The 14,092-nt window shown below is 36.3% G+C and overlaps 1 protein-coding gene across 1 annotated transcript in view; it reads right to left on the bottom strand.

Moving 5' to 3' along the window:
* Positions 1-814: 814 nt before the first annotated feature.
* The window catches only part of LOC137235367 (nuclear factor 1 B-type-like), a 957,540-nt gene continuing 944,262 nt past the window's right edge, over positions 815-14,092 (bottom strand). The window contains exons 7-8 of the mRNA XM_067758363.1: positions 1,368-1,586; positions 815-1,295 (exon numbers count right to left, since the gene is read on the bottom strand). Coding sequence (XP_067614464.1) covers positions 997-1,295; positions 1,368-1,586 — 518 coding nt within the window. The 3' untranslated portion in view covers positions 815-996. The remainder of the gene's footprint in view (positions 1,296-1,367; positions 1,587-14,092) is intronic.

Below are 14,092 nucleotides of genomic sequence, written 5' to 3' on the forward strand. Positions count from 1 at the left end.
AAGTTTTCTTTAATTTTTGTATTTTGTTGCACCATATCGTTACTGGAGTTGAATGTTGGCATAATTTACTTATATACTGTAAAGATATAAAATTTTTTGTTAAAATTTGACTTTAAACATTTTTTTTTAATGTGGCCGTGGTCGTTCTCCGATTTTAATACTTTTTATTAAGCATGCAAATATTAATAGGAGTAACGTTCCTGCCAAATTTCATCATGATATCTTCAACGACTGCCAAATTACAGCTTGCAAAACTTTTAAATTACCTTATTTTATAAATACACCATCAATAAATAAAAAAAAACGTGGGCGGTACTACGCCCATTGTCCAAAATTTTACTAATTTTCTATTTTGCTTCTTAAGTTCAACTCACCTACCGAGTTTAATCGCTTTATCCGTCTTTGGTAATTAATTATCGCACTTTTTCGGTTTTTCGAAATTTTCGATATCGAAAAAGTGCGCGTGGTTATAGTCTGATATCGTTCATTTTAAATAGCGATCTGAGATGAGTGCCCAGGAATCTACATACCATATTTCATCAAGATACCTCAAAATTTACTCAAGTTATCGTGTTAACGGACGGACGGACATGGCTCAATCAATTTTTTTTTCGATACTGGTGATTTTGATATATGGAAGTCTATATCTATCTCGATTCCCTTATACCTGTATAACCAACCGTTATCCAATCAAAGTTAATATACTCTGTCAGCTCTGCTCAACTTAGTATAAAAATGTTAAGTGTTTTACTGTTCTAAATCAGTCTCATTTTTATTTGTTTTCGATTGCACTATAATGGCTTAACTTAAAACTAGGCAGGTGGGCGAAGCTTTAAATTCTTGTGTGTTTCATAGAAAACGCATAGAGGCAGGCAGGGTTGAATGCAAAAGTGCAAGAATGTACAACGTGCAAGGGCGCCTTTTCTTTATTTTACGAAAATGACAAACATCGTTCGGAGAATAATCTTGAAATAAATCTTCAGAAGAAAGTTGAAATCAATGCATATTAAAAAAAAAATAATTACCCTCATTCGATCGCAAATTACTGACATTCAGAAGAGAGCGATTTGCTGTGGGCGTGTATCTCTGCACTGTAGATGTTTCGCTGGCTGTTTGCACATTGCCTTCGGTGGCGGATTCATTTGAACGTAGTACCACTGAAAATCCACTACCACCCACGTTGTTTACGCCCACCTCAGATAATGTACAAAGATCATTCTTACAGGATGCCGGGCCTTGAGCACGGAGCAGTGGTGATGACGGAAAATGCATATTACGTGGATCAACAAAGTCGACTGTGGATGCAAAAATTATCAATAATATATTAAGAAACAATATCCAAATTATCGATAGATTCGTTAGCTTACTGCTATACCCTGCCGGAACGATCATAGAAGAACTGGCTGCGGCCGAACGACCAGTATGCGAATTAATTAGCATATTACTTGGAATTTCTACACCAATACCAATCGAAGCCTGCGGCAATTGAAATGGGCTGTATTCATAACCTCCAGAGGAATTTTCCATCTTGATGTGGCTGACATTTGTTGATAGCAAATCGTTACTTGTCTCACCAAGAATAGATGCTGTGTAAAGGGTTTAATTTTATATTTTTATAAATTAATAAATATTAAGTGAACATAGATTATAGCTGGGCTGTTATAGATTTACCATCTATCTACTGGTTGAATACGAATAGAGATTTGGTATTATTTACTATTTTTCCGGCATTAGGTAGGTCATCTATTGATAACACTAAATAAATAAAGTAAAAAAAAATTAAAAACCCCCTTTTGAAGCACTTCGAACTATAAAATTAAAAATGATTTTCAAAATACGCTTAAAACAATAAGCGTGTTCTTAGTGTACGCCGGAAGCAACAAACAAATATAAAGTTCGTCCTCAGTGTTTTCTTCTGTGTGCCCTAGAGATAATTTAACACAAGAAGAACAATTTATCGTGTCCTTCGAGGTCCAGCAAAGTGTACGCAGTGTGCAATATGTTTCGGCGTATATTGCAAGGTCGCTGGATTTGCTAACTACAGTTTGGCCCTCGGTATCGTCAGTTCCGCCCTAGGTGTATAGGCATATGGAGTCACCCAGCCAATGCAAGTGTGCATTGATATTTGGAGAAGATAGTGGGGTCGTAAGAGAAATAATTTTTGTATCCTTTCATGAACATTAAAATGGTATATAAAGTTTGTCCCAAATCTCATAATTGTAAGCCCTTAAATGCGAAGACATATACCCAACAAAAAGCACACAAAAATGATCAGGATGGCAAGCTGAGTTGATTTAGCCATGTCCGTCTCTCTGTATCTCGGATCGTTTGTTTTAACGCTAACTAGTCCCTTAATTTTCGAGATACGGTGGGTATATTTAGATGTCCAATAAGATATTTGTCAGAACTGGCCGGATCGTATCACTAAAGCATATATCCCGGTTACAACCGATTTTTTTAATGATAGGATTTTTGTCATATCTTCCTCAATTCATAAGATTGAAGCGTTAAATTTCATCATATTGTCACGGATATTAGCATCACTAAGCTACACCATCACTAAGGCGATGCTAAGCGATATTTACGTCAATAATCAAATCATGTATACGCATATATAAGGCAGCCGAGAGATGTCACACACAGATGCATTTACTTATACGCCTATGTGTGCGCGAGAGACTGTAAACTACAAACATTCACATCAATAATTCAATCTTTATGTATCTACATAAACGAATAAATAATGCGTCTACACATATGTACCATGTACGAATACGAGCAGCGGAGAGTCAATGCGCAAACACATGCATATATCTGAGAAGTTTGAGAGCTACTGGACTAGTAGATTCTGGAAGCACCTAAAAGATGTATAAAATTTTGCAATTTTAGTTATAGCTGAGAAGTTTGAGAGCTCATGGACAATGCTAGTAGATTCTAGAAAAAGACGAACGAGGAAACCAAAGAGTATAAAAGGCGACAGATGTAGAGGCGCTGTAATTCAGTTTGAGTTAAGCTATCAATCAGTTTGATTAAGCACGCGATCTCGCGGCCAATAGTAGGGTTTCATTTGAGTTATCAATCAGTTTGGTTATTAAGCCAGCGAGTAGCAAAGTATAAGTGTTATTGTGAAGTACTTTAATAAAGGCCATTTTTCCATTGTTCAATATTGGAGTTATTTATTCAACAGTTTAGTAATTCGAACTTAGCAGAGGATTGCAAATAAGAGGATTTGCAAGTAAATTCGTTACAATATGCTTTCGTAAAAAGCTCATATTGTTGTCTGTAAAAAACGATTATATCGCTCGTATATATAGTATACATATATCTCGTACAACCGATTGTTCAGATAAGAAACTTTTCGCAATTTCTACACCATTTTTACAGCTATAAGTTTCAAATATCATCAATTGATATATAGCATATATTATTGTGTAAAAAAATCGAAAAGATCGGTCTTATATATAGCATTTGTCCCATCGGCACAGCACTTTCCGTGTTTTTTATTCTTCTGTATTGGCACTTGGGCTGTTCGCAAGGGACATGGTAAAATTACAAAATTAAACCTCACTTTTAAATATTTCCACTTATGTAACTTTTTAGGTATAACCTCTTCTGTATAGAGGGGCTCTTATATCTTGGAGGGCCCCGAAGAGAATTGCAGAATTAACTAGCGGAAACGCAAACATTTTTGTAGCTGTGTAGTTGTTTGTTTGTTTTAATGGTGTGTTCAATTTATACTTGTTATTAAGATTTCATGAGCTTAATAATTGAATATTCCATTATTATGTTTTTCTAAGAGAAACTGTAAAGAAAGAAAGAAACATTTACTGGCATATTGCGATGGTACCAGTTCGAAAACCGCCACGAATCCATCGTCAGGCAATTTCGCAATGTTATCAAAGGTTTCACCGAGACTGCAGTTGCCTTAAACACTAGGCTATCCTGCTTGTATTTGTGTCCTTGCTTAATTCAGTTTATCTTATTTCTACACTAACAACACAACTTAGAAAAACATAATAATTGAATATTCAATTATTATAAGCCGGTGTTAAGCTCATGAATTCTTAATAATAAGTATAAATTGAACACACCATTAAAACAAACAAACATAAATATTGTGACGAATATTAGCAGCATTAAGTTATACTATCTTCTCTAAGCCAATACTAAGCAGTGACTTGTATGCTCATCAATAAATCAATCACTATGTCTATACATATATCCATACAAGCAGCGGAGAGCAACGCACAAATATATGCATATATCTGATATACTCCCAAAAGTAGGCAGTAATTTGTGCAAGTATCACTCACATATACACGCGCATATGAGAAGCTATAAACGTAGTTATAGCTGGTAATTTTATAGGTGCTAACTAAATAAAATTCTAGAAATAGAAGCGCCTAGAAATATGTCAACGAGGAAATCAAACAGTATAAAAGCAGCAACAGTTGAGGCACGACAAGTCAGTTTGATTTAAGCAAGCTTTCAGTTGCGAAGTATAAGCGTTATTTTGAAGTAGTCTAATAAACACCATTTTGCATTATCGAATATTGGAGTTACTTATTCAACAGTTTAGTGATTCGAACGTTAGTAGAAAGTTGCAAATAAGAGGAATTGCATTAAATTCGTTAGAATATATTGTCTGCAAAAAGCGCTCACGCATTTTTTCACATCCTACAGCTGGCGATTTTGTAGCTGAAACTAACTAGTAAGTTCTGGAATGGAAAGTCTGGAAGTATGCAATGAGAAATCAAAAAGTGTAAAAGGCGCGACAGTAGAGGCGAAGAGTGAGTTTCATTTGAGCTATCAATCAGTTTGGTTGTTAAGCAAGCTAGTTGCAAAGTATAAGTGTTATTGTGAAGTACTTTAGAAAAGGCCATTTTTCCATTATTCAATATTGGGGTTGTTTATTCAACAGTTTAGTGATTCGAACTTAGCAGAAGGGCAAATAAGAGGATTTGCAAGTAAATTCGTTACAATTGGTGTCAGAAGAGGAATTGTTGAAAAAAATTCCAGAGGACAACAAGGACATGGCAAAGTTAAGTGAATTGAAGATCCAGCAACTGAAGAAGGTGTTGGAGAGCGGTGGATAGAATACAACCGACATTTAATTCGAACTTCAGGCACGACTACGAGAGGCAATGGAAGCAGAAGGAATTAACGTGGAAGAGTATGTCATTCATCTTGATGGCGATGAGACAACAAAATTGGAGGAGGAAAATGAAACACGGCAGACAATGGCGAACACAGACTTGAACACGATATTAGCTGCAATATCTGCACAAACGGCGACAGTAACATCCAAGAGGGAAACTCAACTGGAAGAACAGGAGACATATATGACATCCAAGATGGAAACTCAACTGGAAGAACAGGAAACGTATATGGCATCTCAATTGGAATCGCAGGAGACACGCATAACATCGAAGATTGAAGCACAAGAAACGCGTATTTCAGAAATGTCGACACAGATTACATCAAAGATGGAAGTACAACTGAATGAACAATAGACACGCATAACAGTACAACTCGAAGCGCAAGAGGCACGTATATCATCAAAACTCGAAGCGCGTATGGACGAGAAAATAACGCAGTTTGAGGAAAAAATCGAGGCCGAGGTGGATGCTTTGAGAGGTCGTATACAGGAGTTGCAACTAAATCGCCCAGCTGTTTCAGCAAGCAATCCCAAGGTAAACAATCTATCTTTTGACGAATCTGTTCTTTTCCAGGTCTTTATATTTCAATTTCAGAAGACATCAGCAGTGAACAACTGGAATGCTGAAGATAAATTTGCTGCACTGTTCGTGGCATTGAAAGGGCCTGCAGCTGAAATCTTACAGACTATACCAGAGCACGAAAGGAACAGTTATGAAGCATTGATGGCCGCTGTCGAGAGATGTTACGGAAGCGAGCATAGGAAAGAGATATATCAAACTGAGATGCAAAATCGCTACCAAAAAGCGAATGAAACTTTGCAGGAGTTTGCGTCGGATGTCGAAAGACTGGCTCATCTAGCAAATGCGGACGCACCCGAGGAATACACCGAGAGGGTAAAAATCCAGAGCTTCATAAATGGCATACGAGATGTGGAAACGAAACGCCGTATGCCCTGGGTTCACACCCCGGGCAAAGCAACATCAAAATTTTAGAAATAAGGTTTTTCAATTAGAAGAAAATTTTTCTAAGCGGGGTCGCCCCTCGGCAGTGTTTGGCAAGCGCACCGGGTGTATTTCTGCCATGAAAAGCTCTCAGTGAAAATTCAACTGCCTTGCAGATGCCGTTCGGAGTCCGCATAAAACATGTAGGTCCCGTCGGGCCAATTTGTAGGGAAAATCAATAGAAGCACGACGCACATTGGAAGAGAAGCTCGGCCTTAGATCTCTTCGGAGGTTATCGCGCCTTAAATTTATTTTTATTTTTTTTTAATACAGTTCAATTTTGAATTTGCATATTCTTAAGTTTATATTAGAAAAATATATATAAGTACATATTAGAAAATAGTTTTTTTTCTTGTGTTTTACATTTGCATTGAGTGCAAGCTAAAGTCGAAATTTAAATATTTATTTTTTGTTTTGCCTTATTGGCTGTTTCTAAAAAAAAATGTATGTACATATGAATATAATATAAACAAATAGTTATTAATTTCCTTTATTAATTCTATTTTTGTGTACAATTTTTTCTTTTTTGTTATTTCATCAAAAATTATAACATTAGGGGCGTTTATTTTTGTAACAATAAACGGTCCCTGATAGATATTTTCGTGTTTGTTTCATGGTTCTTTTTGTAAAGAACTTTCTCTCCTATTTTAATAGCTAATGGACGAGCCGTTTTATCATAAAAAGTTTTGCTTTGTATTTTATTTTTAGTTATTAAATTTTTGCCATTTCATGTGCTTTTTGCATTCTAAATTTAATCTCCTTAGCATAGTTTTAGACATTGTAAAGTGGGTAAATTTTTTCCTTTCGCAATTCATGAGGCAAAGTTGCCTTTTTAAGTATGCATTAAAAACTCTATGATTACGTTCAATTGTACCAACAATTTCATGATGGTATGCAGTTGAAAAATAGTGTTTTTTGGTTAAAAGTGTGTGAGCGCGGCTTTGGTTCCTAAAGTATCTTTGTTGATCGTAATATTAGTAGGTTGTACTCACATAGAATGGCCTGGTAGTTAATTTCTCTGAGGACAACAATTAGCAATATTTGGTAACATTTGGTTTCACAAATTCCTACTAGGGTTAAATTTAAAAGAAATTAGCTCAGCGGCAACGCCTGTGGCAATTGGTCTAACTGTGGGCAGGATGGGCTTAAGAAAATGAGAATAAAGAAAGAGGAGGTCAAATTGATTTCCGCAAAAATTAGCTCTTTCTTTCTGGCGATCTTCAAGAGTAAAGTCGTGCTTTTAAATCGTTTTAGAGTGGTGCATGCTCACCGATAAAAAAAATGCGGTTCAAGTGTTATATCAATAAAAATGAACCGCGATCAACAAAATATAATAATATATATAATTAAAATAATAACCCATCCTGCGGCATAAGAAGAGCAACAACAGTGAATCTGGATCAGTTTGGGGACCCACAGCCGAAGGACCAGAAAATTCCTGAAATTATTAGTTCAGCACGGGCAGCCAAAGCCATGTGGCTACGTGAAATTTTTGTTTAAGTTAACTATAGATAGGGAGAAATTAGTTTGAAACCCTAGTTACTTAAAGCTAAACTAAAATTCCCTAGAACGAGGGTAATCTATGAAACGAAATCTCCAAGAAAAAAAATGTTTGATTGGATTAAAACCTCATAAAATTCATTAAGGTTTAAGGAAGGCTACTTGTAACCCCCTGATACTGTTTTAGAAGTGCTTCAGGTGATTTAAAAGTAAATGGAACTACAAATATTTTTTTTGTTGATTATATTCACATGCTAATGTGTAATGTATATGTATGTAAATTTTAATGTAGTAAAGCAATTATAAACTAAGTTAAAACTAGAGAGAAGAAATTATTTTACTAAAGAAGAATAGGAAGAAGGAAAACTAAGTGAAAGCTAATTAATTTGAATACGAAATATAAAGATTATTATGATCTTTTAATAAATTAAAATGACACCTCACTATTGCAGTTCAGCTAAGAAAGAGTAAGGTTGCATTGGTTTCCATTTTTTAAATAACCTCAAGAAGATTTTTGATCTAAGTCTTAAATTGTTTCTCTTATAATTTATAACCTCATATATGTATGTTTATGTAATTTCTTAGTGAGAAGGAAAGTAACATGAAAACGGAATGCATATTTGCGCACATTATTGGAGTGATCATGTTACTCTCTTTCTGTTTTACATAATTTTCCATATTTGAGGGGATGTGTGGAATAATGGTATAAGTCGAGTTACACCGTTTTTCCATAAATCAACTAAATAAAAAGAGCACGATTACATACACATACCATATTAATCTTAGAAAATAATAGTGATATTTAACAAAGATATTAGCTTCATTTATGGAAAAACGGTAGTTTATACTTTTTTTATACAGTTATACTTTATTAAATAAAGTTTCAATAAAGCCTTTTCGGGAAAAAATTTGTTTGAGTTTGGAATTTAGTTATTTTAAGTCTTTCGCACTTTTGAGCTAACCAACCAAATAAATTCTTTTTCGGTTTGATTTAGTGTGAATGGAATTAATCTGCGTTTACTTGAAAATTTTGTACTAACCTTAACAATCCTAATCAAATTAATAAATAGATACAAACGATTTTTTTATCATATCTTTTGCTTGTTTGGCGATGAATTACGCTAACTGTTTCATTATCGGTTACGTAGCCAGTCAAATTACAAAATAAGGGGGAAAGTTAATTCATTTATTATGGAATTATCTGAGCACCACTTTTGAATGTAGATACGTTTTTGAATGATTTTCTTCCATACAAAGTTTTTTTATTAATTTTTATACTTTTTGGAAATGCTAGACCTAACTGCTTTCTTCTGTACGAACGAAGGCTTATAAAAACCATTATCACATTCGTTTTTATTTCAGTTACGAGAAACCTACATACATAGTAGTTTTACTAATTATTTTTTTTGCGTTTACATAAACTGCGATATTCGAACTTTGACACATTTTTTTTGCGAATAAGACACTTTTTTTTGAGAATTCATAATGGCTGTGCGTCATAGCAGCGAAGATTTAGTTATCTTAAGTGTTCAGCAATTAACTTGTACCATTTGCAATGAAGAATTGACATTGGAGAACGGTTGCACGACTCCTTGTCAACATTCCTTTCATCGTACCTGTATAACCAGATGGTTAACAGAAAACAATGCTTACCCCTTATGTAGGCGGTGTTGCGAAACTGAGTCGCTAAAAAGTTTCAACGAACAAGATCCTACAACTAATTTAGACACTTTTCTCAGTCAAGGTGCACTACCAAGACGAGAAAGTGAGGTCACAAGATCGAGGGTAAATAGTAATGAAGTACTTTCCACTAGCCATACTTCAAACCATGACAACTGGCGAGGTAGAAATCGTGGGGGAAACAATGCTCGTACACCACAAAACTCTGGTCATGTTTTTAATCAAAATGTTATGCATAATATGATAGAATGTACATTCAGGGAATTTGAGGAACGTGCTTCTCGACAGATGCGGGAAGAAATCACTAGGGCAGTCGCGGATACCATGGGGAGTTATTTCAATAATATGAGTCTGAATATACCTCGTAATAGTAACTCAGTTAATAACAAGTAAGGAAGGCTAAGTTCGGGTGTAACCGAATATTACATACACAGTTGAGAGTTATGGAGACAAAATAAGGGAAAATCACCATGTAGGAAAATGAACCTAGGGTAACCCTGGAATGTGTTGTTTGTACGATATGGGTATCAAATGAAACGTGTTAATGAATACTTTAAAAGGGAGTGGGCCTTAGCTCTATAGGTGGACGCCTTTGCGGGATATCGTTATAAAGGTGGACCAGGGGTGACTCTAGAATGCGTTTGTACGATATGGGTATCAAAGGAAAGGTGTTAATGAGTATTTTAAAAGGGAGTGGGCCTTAGTTCTATAGGTGGACGCCTTTTCAAGATATCGCAATAAAGGTGGACCAGGGGTCACTCTAGAATTTGTTTGTACGATATGGGTATCAAATGAAAGGTGTTAATGAGCATTTTAAAAGGGAGTGGGCCTTAGTTCTATAGGTGGACGCCTTTTCGAGATATCGCCATAAAGGTGGACCAGGGGTGACCCTAGAATTTGTTTGTACGATATGGGTATCAAATGAAAGGTGTTAATGAGTATTTTAAAAGGGAGTGGACCTTAGCTCTACAGGTGGACGCCTTTTCGGGATATCGTTATAAAGGTGGACCAGGGGTGACTCTAGAATGCGTTTGTACAATATGGGTGTCAAAAGAAGGGTGTTAATGAGTGTTTTAAAAGGGAGTGGGCCTTAGTTCTATGGGTGGACGCCTTTTCGAGATATTGCCATAAAGGTGGGCCAGGGGTGACTCTAGAATTTGTTGGTACGATATGGGTATCAAATGAAAGGTGTTAATGAGTATTTTAAAAGTTAGTTTTATAGGTGTACGCCTTTTCGGGATATCGTTATAAAGGTGGACCAGGGTTGACTCTAGAATGCGTTTGTACATTATGGGTATCAAACGAAAGGTGATACTAAGTATTTTAAGAGGGTCGACGCCTTTTCGGTATATCGCCATAAAGGTGGCCAAGGGGTGACGCTATAATGTGTTTGTACAATATGGGTTTCAAATTAAAGGTATTAATAAGAATTTTAAAAGGGGTGGTGGTAGTTGTATATGTGAAGGCGTTTTCGAGATTTCGAGTAAAATGTGGACCACGGTGACCCAGAACATCATCTGTCGCGTACCGCTAATTTATTTATATATGTAATACCACAAACAGTATTCCTGCCATGATTCCAAGGGCTTTTGATTTCGCCCTGCACAACTTTTTCATTTTCTTCTACATAATATGGTAGGTGTCACACCCATTTTACAAAGGTTTTTTCTAAAGTTATATTTTGCGTAAATAAACCAATCCAATTGCCATGATTCATCCCTTTTTTCGTATTTGGTATAGAATTATGGCATTTTTTTCATTTTTCGTAATTTTCGATATCGAAAAAGTGGGCGTGGTCATAGTCGGATTTCGGTAATTTTTTATACCAATACAAAGTGAGCTCAGGTCATTATGTGAACTGAGTTTAGTAAAGATATATCGATTTTTGCTCAAGTTATTGTGTTAACGGCCGAGCAGAAGGACAGACGATGGACTGTGTATAAAAACTGGGCGTGGCTTCAGCCGATTTCGCCCTTTTTCACAGAAAACAGTTATCGTCCTAGAATCTAAGCGACTACCAAATTTCACAAGGATTGGTAAATTTTTGTTCGACTTATGGCATTAAATGCCCATTTTGAAATTTTCTTTTGTTTTTGTATTTTGTTGCACCTTATCATTACTGGAGTTGAATGTTGACATAATTTACTTATATACTGTAAAGATATTAAATTTTTTGTAAAAATTTCACTTTAAAAAAATTTTTTTTTAAAGTGGGCGTGGTCGTTCTCCGATTTTGCTAATTTTTATTAAGCATACATATAGTAATAGAAGTAACGTTCCTGCTAAATTTCATCATGATATCTTCAACGACTTCCAAATTACAGCTTGCAAAACTTTTAAATTACCTTCTTTTAAAAGTGGGCGGTGCCACGCCCATTGTCCAAAATTTTACTTATTTTCTATCGTCGTAAGCTCAACCCACCTACCAAGTTTCATCGCTTTTTCTGTCTTTGGTAATGAATTATCGCACTTTTTCGATTTTTCGAAATTTTCGATATCGAAAAAGTGAGCGTGGTTATAGTCCGATATCGTTTATTTTAAATATTGATCTGAGATGAGTGCCCAGGAACCTACATACCAAATTTCGTCAAGATAGCTCAAAATTTACTCAAGTTATCGTGTTAACGGGCGGACGGACGGACGGACATGGCTCAATCAATTTTTTTTTCGATACTGATGATTTTGATATATGGAAGTCTATATCTATCTCGATTCCTTTATACCTGTACAACCAACCGTTATCCAATCAAAGTTAATATACTCTGTGAGCTCTGCTCAACTGAGTATAAAAATAGTTCACCTCCAGGCAATGAAGTTCATTTTAACGATAATCAGTTAAATTCTCGTGCAGAATGAGATAATCTTCCAGTACCTGTGGCCGCGAAAACCGTATCGGGTTGGGAATTATCTTTAGATGGTAGATAGCATCACGGTGGATGAATTTATTTACAGAGTAAATGCGTTAACTCGATCGACTCTTCATGGAAATTTTGATTTGCTTTGTCAAAACATCCATGTCCTTTTCGAAGGTAAGGCTAAACGTTGGTTCTGGCGATACCATCGTTCTGCCAATGCACTTGATTGGACAGATATATGCGAGGATATGAGGAGATATTTCAAGGATTTCCGAACCGATTTTGACATTTAAGAGACAATTCGAAATAGAAACAGAAGATTGGGGAGTCTTTCGAAAGTTTTTTAGCCTCTATAATGAACATAGCAGACGGGTTGAGTAGACCTCTTACAGAGCATGAAATGGTTGAGACCATTATACGGCATTTACACTCAGACATTCGGCTAGAGCTGCTACACCTTGATATTCGTACAATATCTGAACTTCGTAGGTCCTGCCGACGGCGGGAAAACCTTTTTTTGGAAATTCAGGGAAAATCCCGTCAATCAAAACCATTTTACGGGCAAAGAAGTCTAGTGTCAGAAGTCGAAGTTGACCAAGTGTTACCAAGCGATGAAGTTTGTGATCTAAACCAAGCATCCAATCCAAGCGTGGGGAAGTGCTGGAACTGCGACAAAACGGGTCACAACTATAAAACTTGTATCGAGACTGGGCGTGTTTTCTGCTACGGATGTGGGTTAGTTGCATTTTTCTTACCTAATTGTCCCAGATGCAATAGTTCGGAAAACAGGGTGGGGGATGTCGGCAATAGGTCCAGACATCCCAAATGACAAACGGATGCCCAGACTCTAATATGCCCATAACTATTTTAAAACCAAACAGTCAAATTTCAAAACCTTTTCCAAAATTATACCTTTTAAAACCTTTTCATGAGCGGCTTCAAGCTTATCATCAGACACGACAACGAATTTTTAAACGTACTCGATCAGCAGAAAGAGCACGTTCGTTTTGGTCGACGATAAAATCTAAACAAAAATCCTTAAACTCAATTTCTCAGATTTTCAAACAACCAAATAATCTAAGACCTTATGCTACGGTAAACATTTTAGATAAGACCTACCTTGGCTTTTTGGACTCAGGAGCTTCAGTAAGCTGCATAGCAGCGAATTTAGCAAAAGAATTGCTAGCTGAAAACAGGAGGGTTAAAAGAATAACATCCTGTGTGCGAACAGCTGATGGTTCTAAGCAAACAATTGCTGGTACCATAAAAGTTAGTGTCACCTTTAAGTCAGAATCTCATCAGATCGAATTTTACTTAGTACCGTCTCTGGTGCAAGACCTTTATCTAGGTATTGACTTTTGGAAGATATTCAAAATAGCCATCAATGTTGTGAGCGAAGTTAGTATAGCTGCAATAGATCCTAACCAACATGTTTTAACACCTCAAGGTCAACGCAAACTCAACTCTGCTACTACGTGCTTTCCGAGTTTTGAAGTACAAGGGCTCGGAAAGACCTCATTTGTTGAGCATACCATCGATGTTAGAGATGCCAAGCCTATAAAGCAACGCCATTTTCCGGCTTCTCCGGCTGTTTAAAAACTCATGTGTGACGAAATCGACCGGATGTTATCCTTAGGGGTTATAGAAGAACCCAACAGTCCGTGGTCTTCGCCTGTTGTTTTGGTCAGGAAACCTGGAAGAGTGCGGCTGTGTGTAGACAGTAGGAAGGTAAAGGACGCGTATCCATTGCCTCACATCGAGGGAATATTGTCCAGACTTCCACGAGCGGAACTCATTTCAAGTTTGGATTTGAAAGATGCCTTCTGGCAAATACCTCTTGATTTGAATTCTCGCGAAAAAACGGCTTTCGCAATTCCGAATCAACCACTATATCAG

Source organism: Eurosta solidaginis, chromosome X (assembly GCF_040869045.1).
Source record: "Eurosta solidaginis isolate ZX-2024a chromosome X, ASM4086904v1, whole genome shotgun sequence".
Classification (NCBI taxonomy): domain Eukaryota; kingdom Metazoa; phylum Arthropoda; class Insecta; order Diptera; family Tephritidae; genus Eurosta; species Eurosta solidaginis.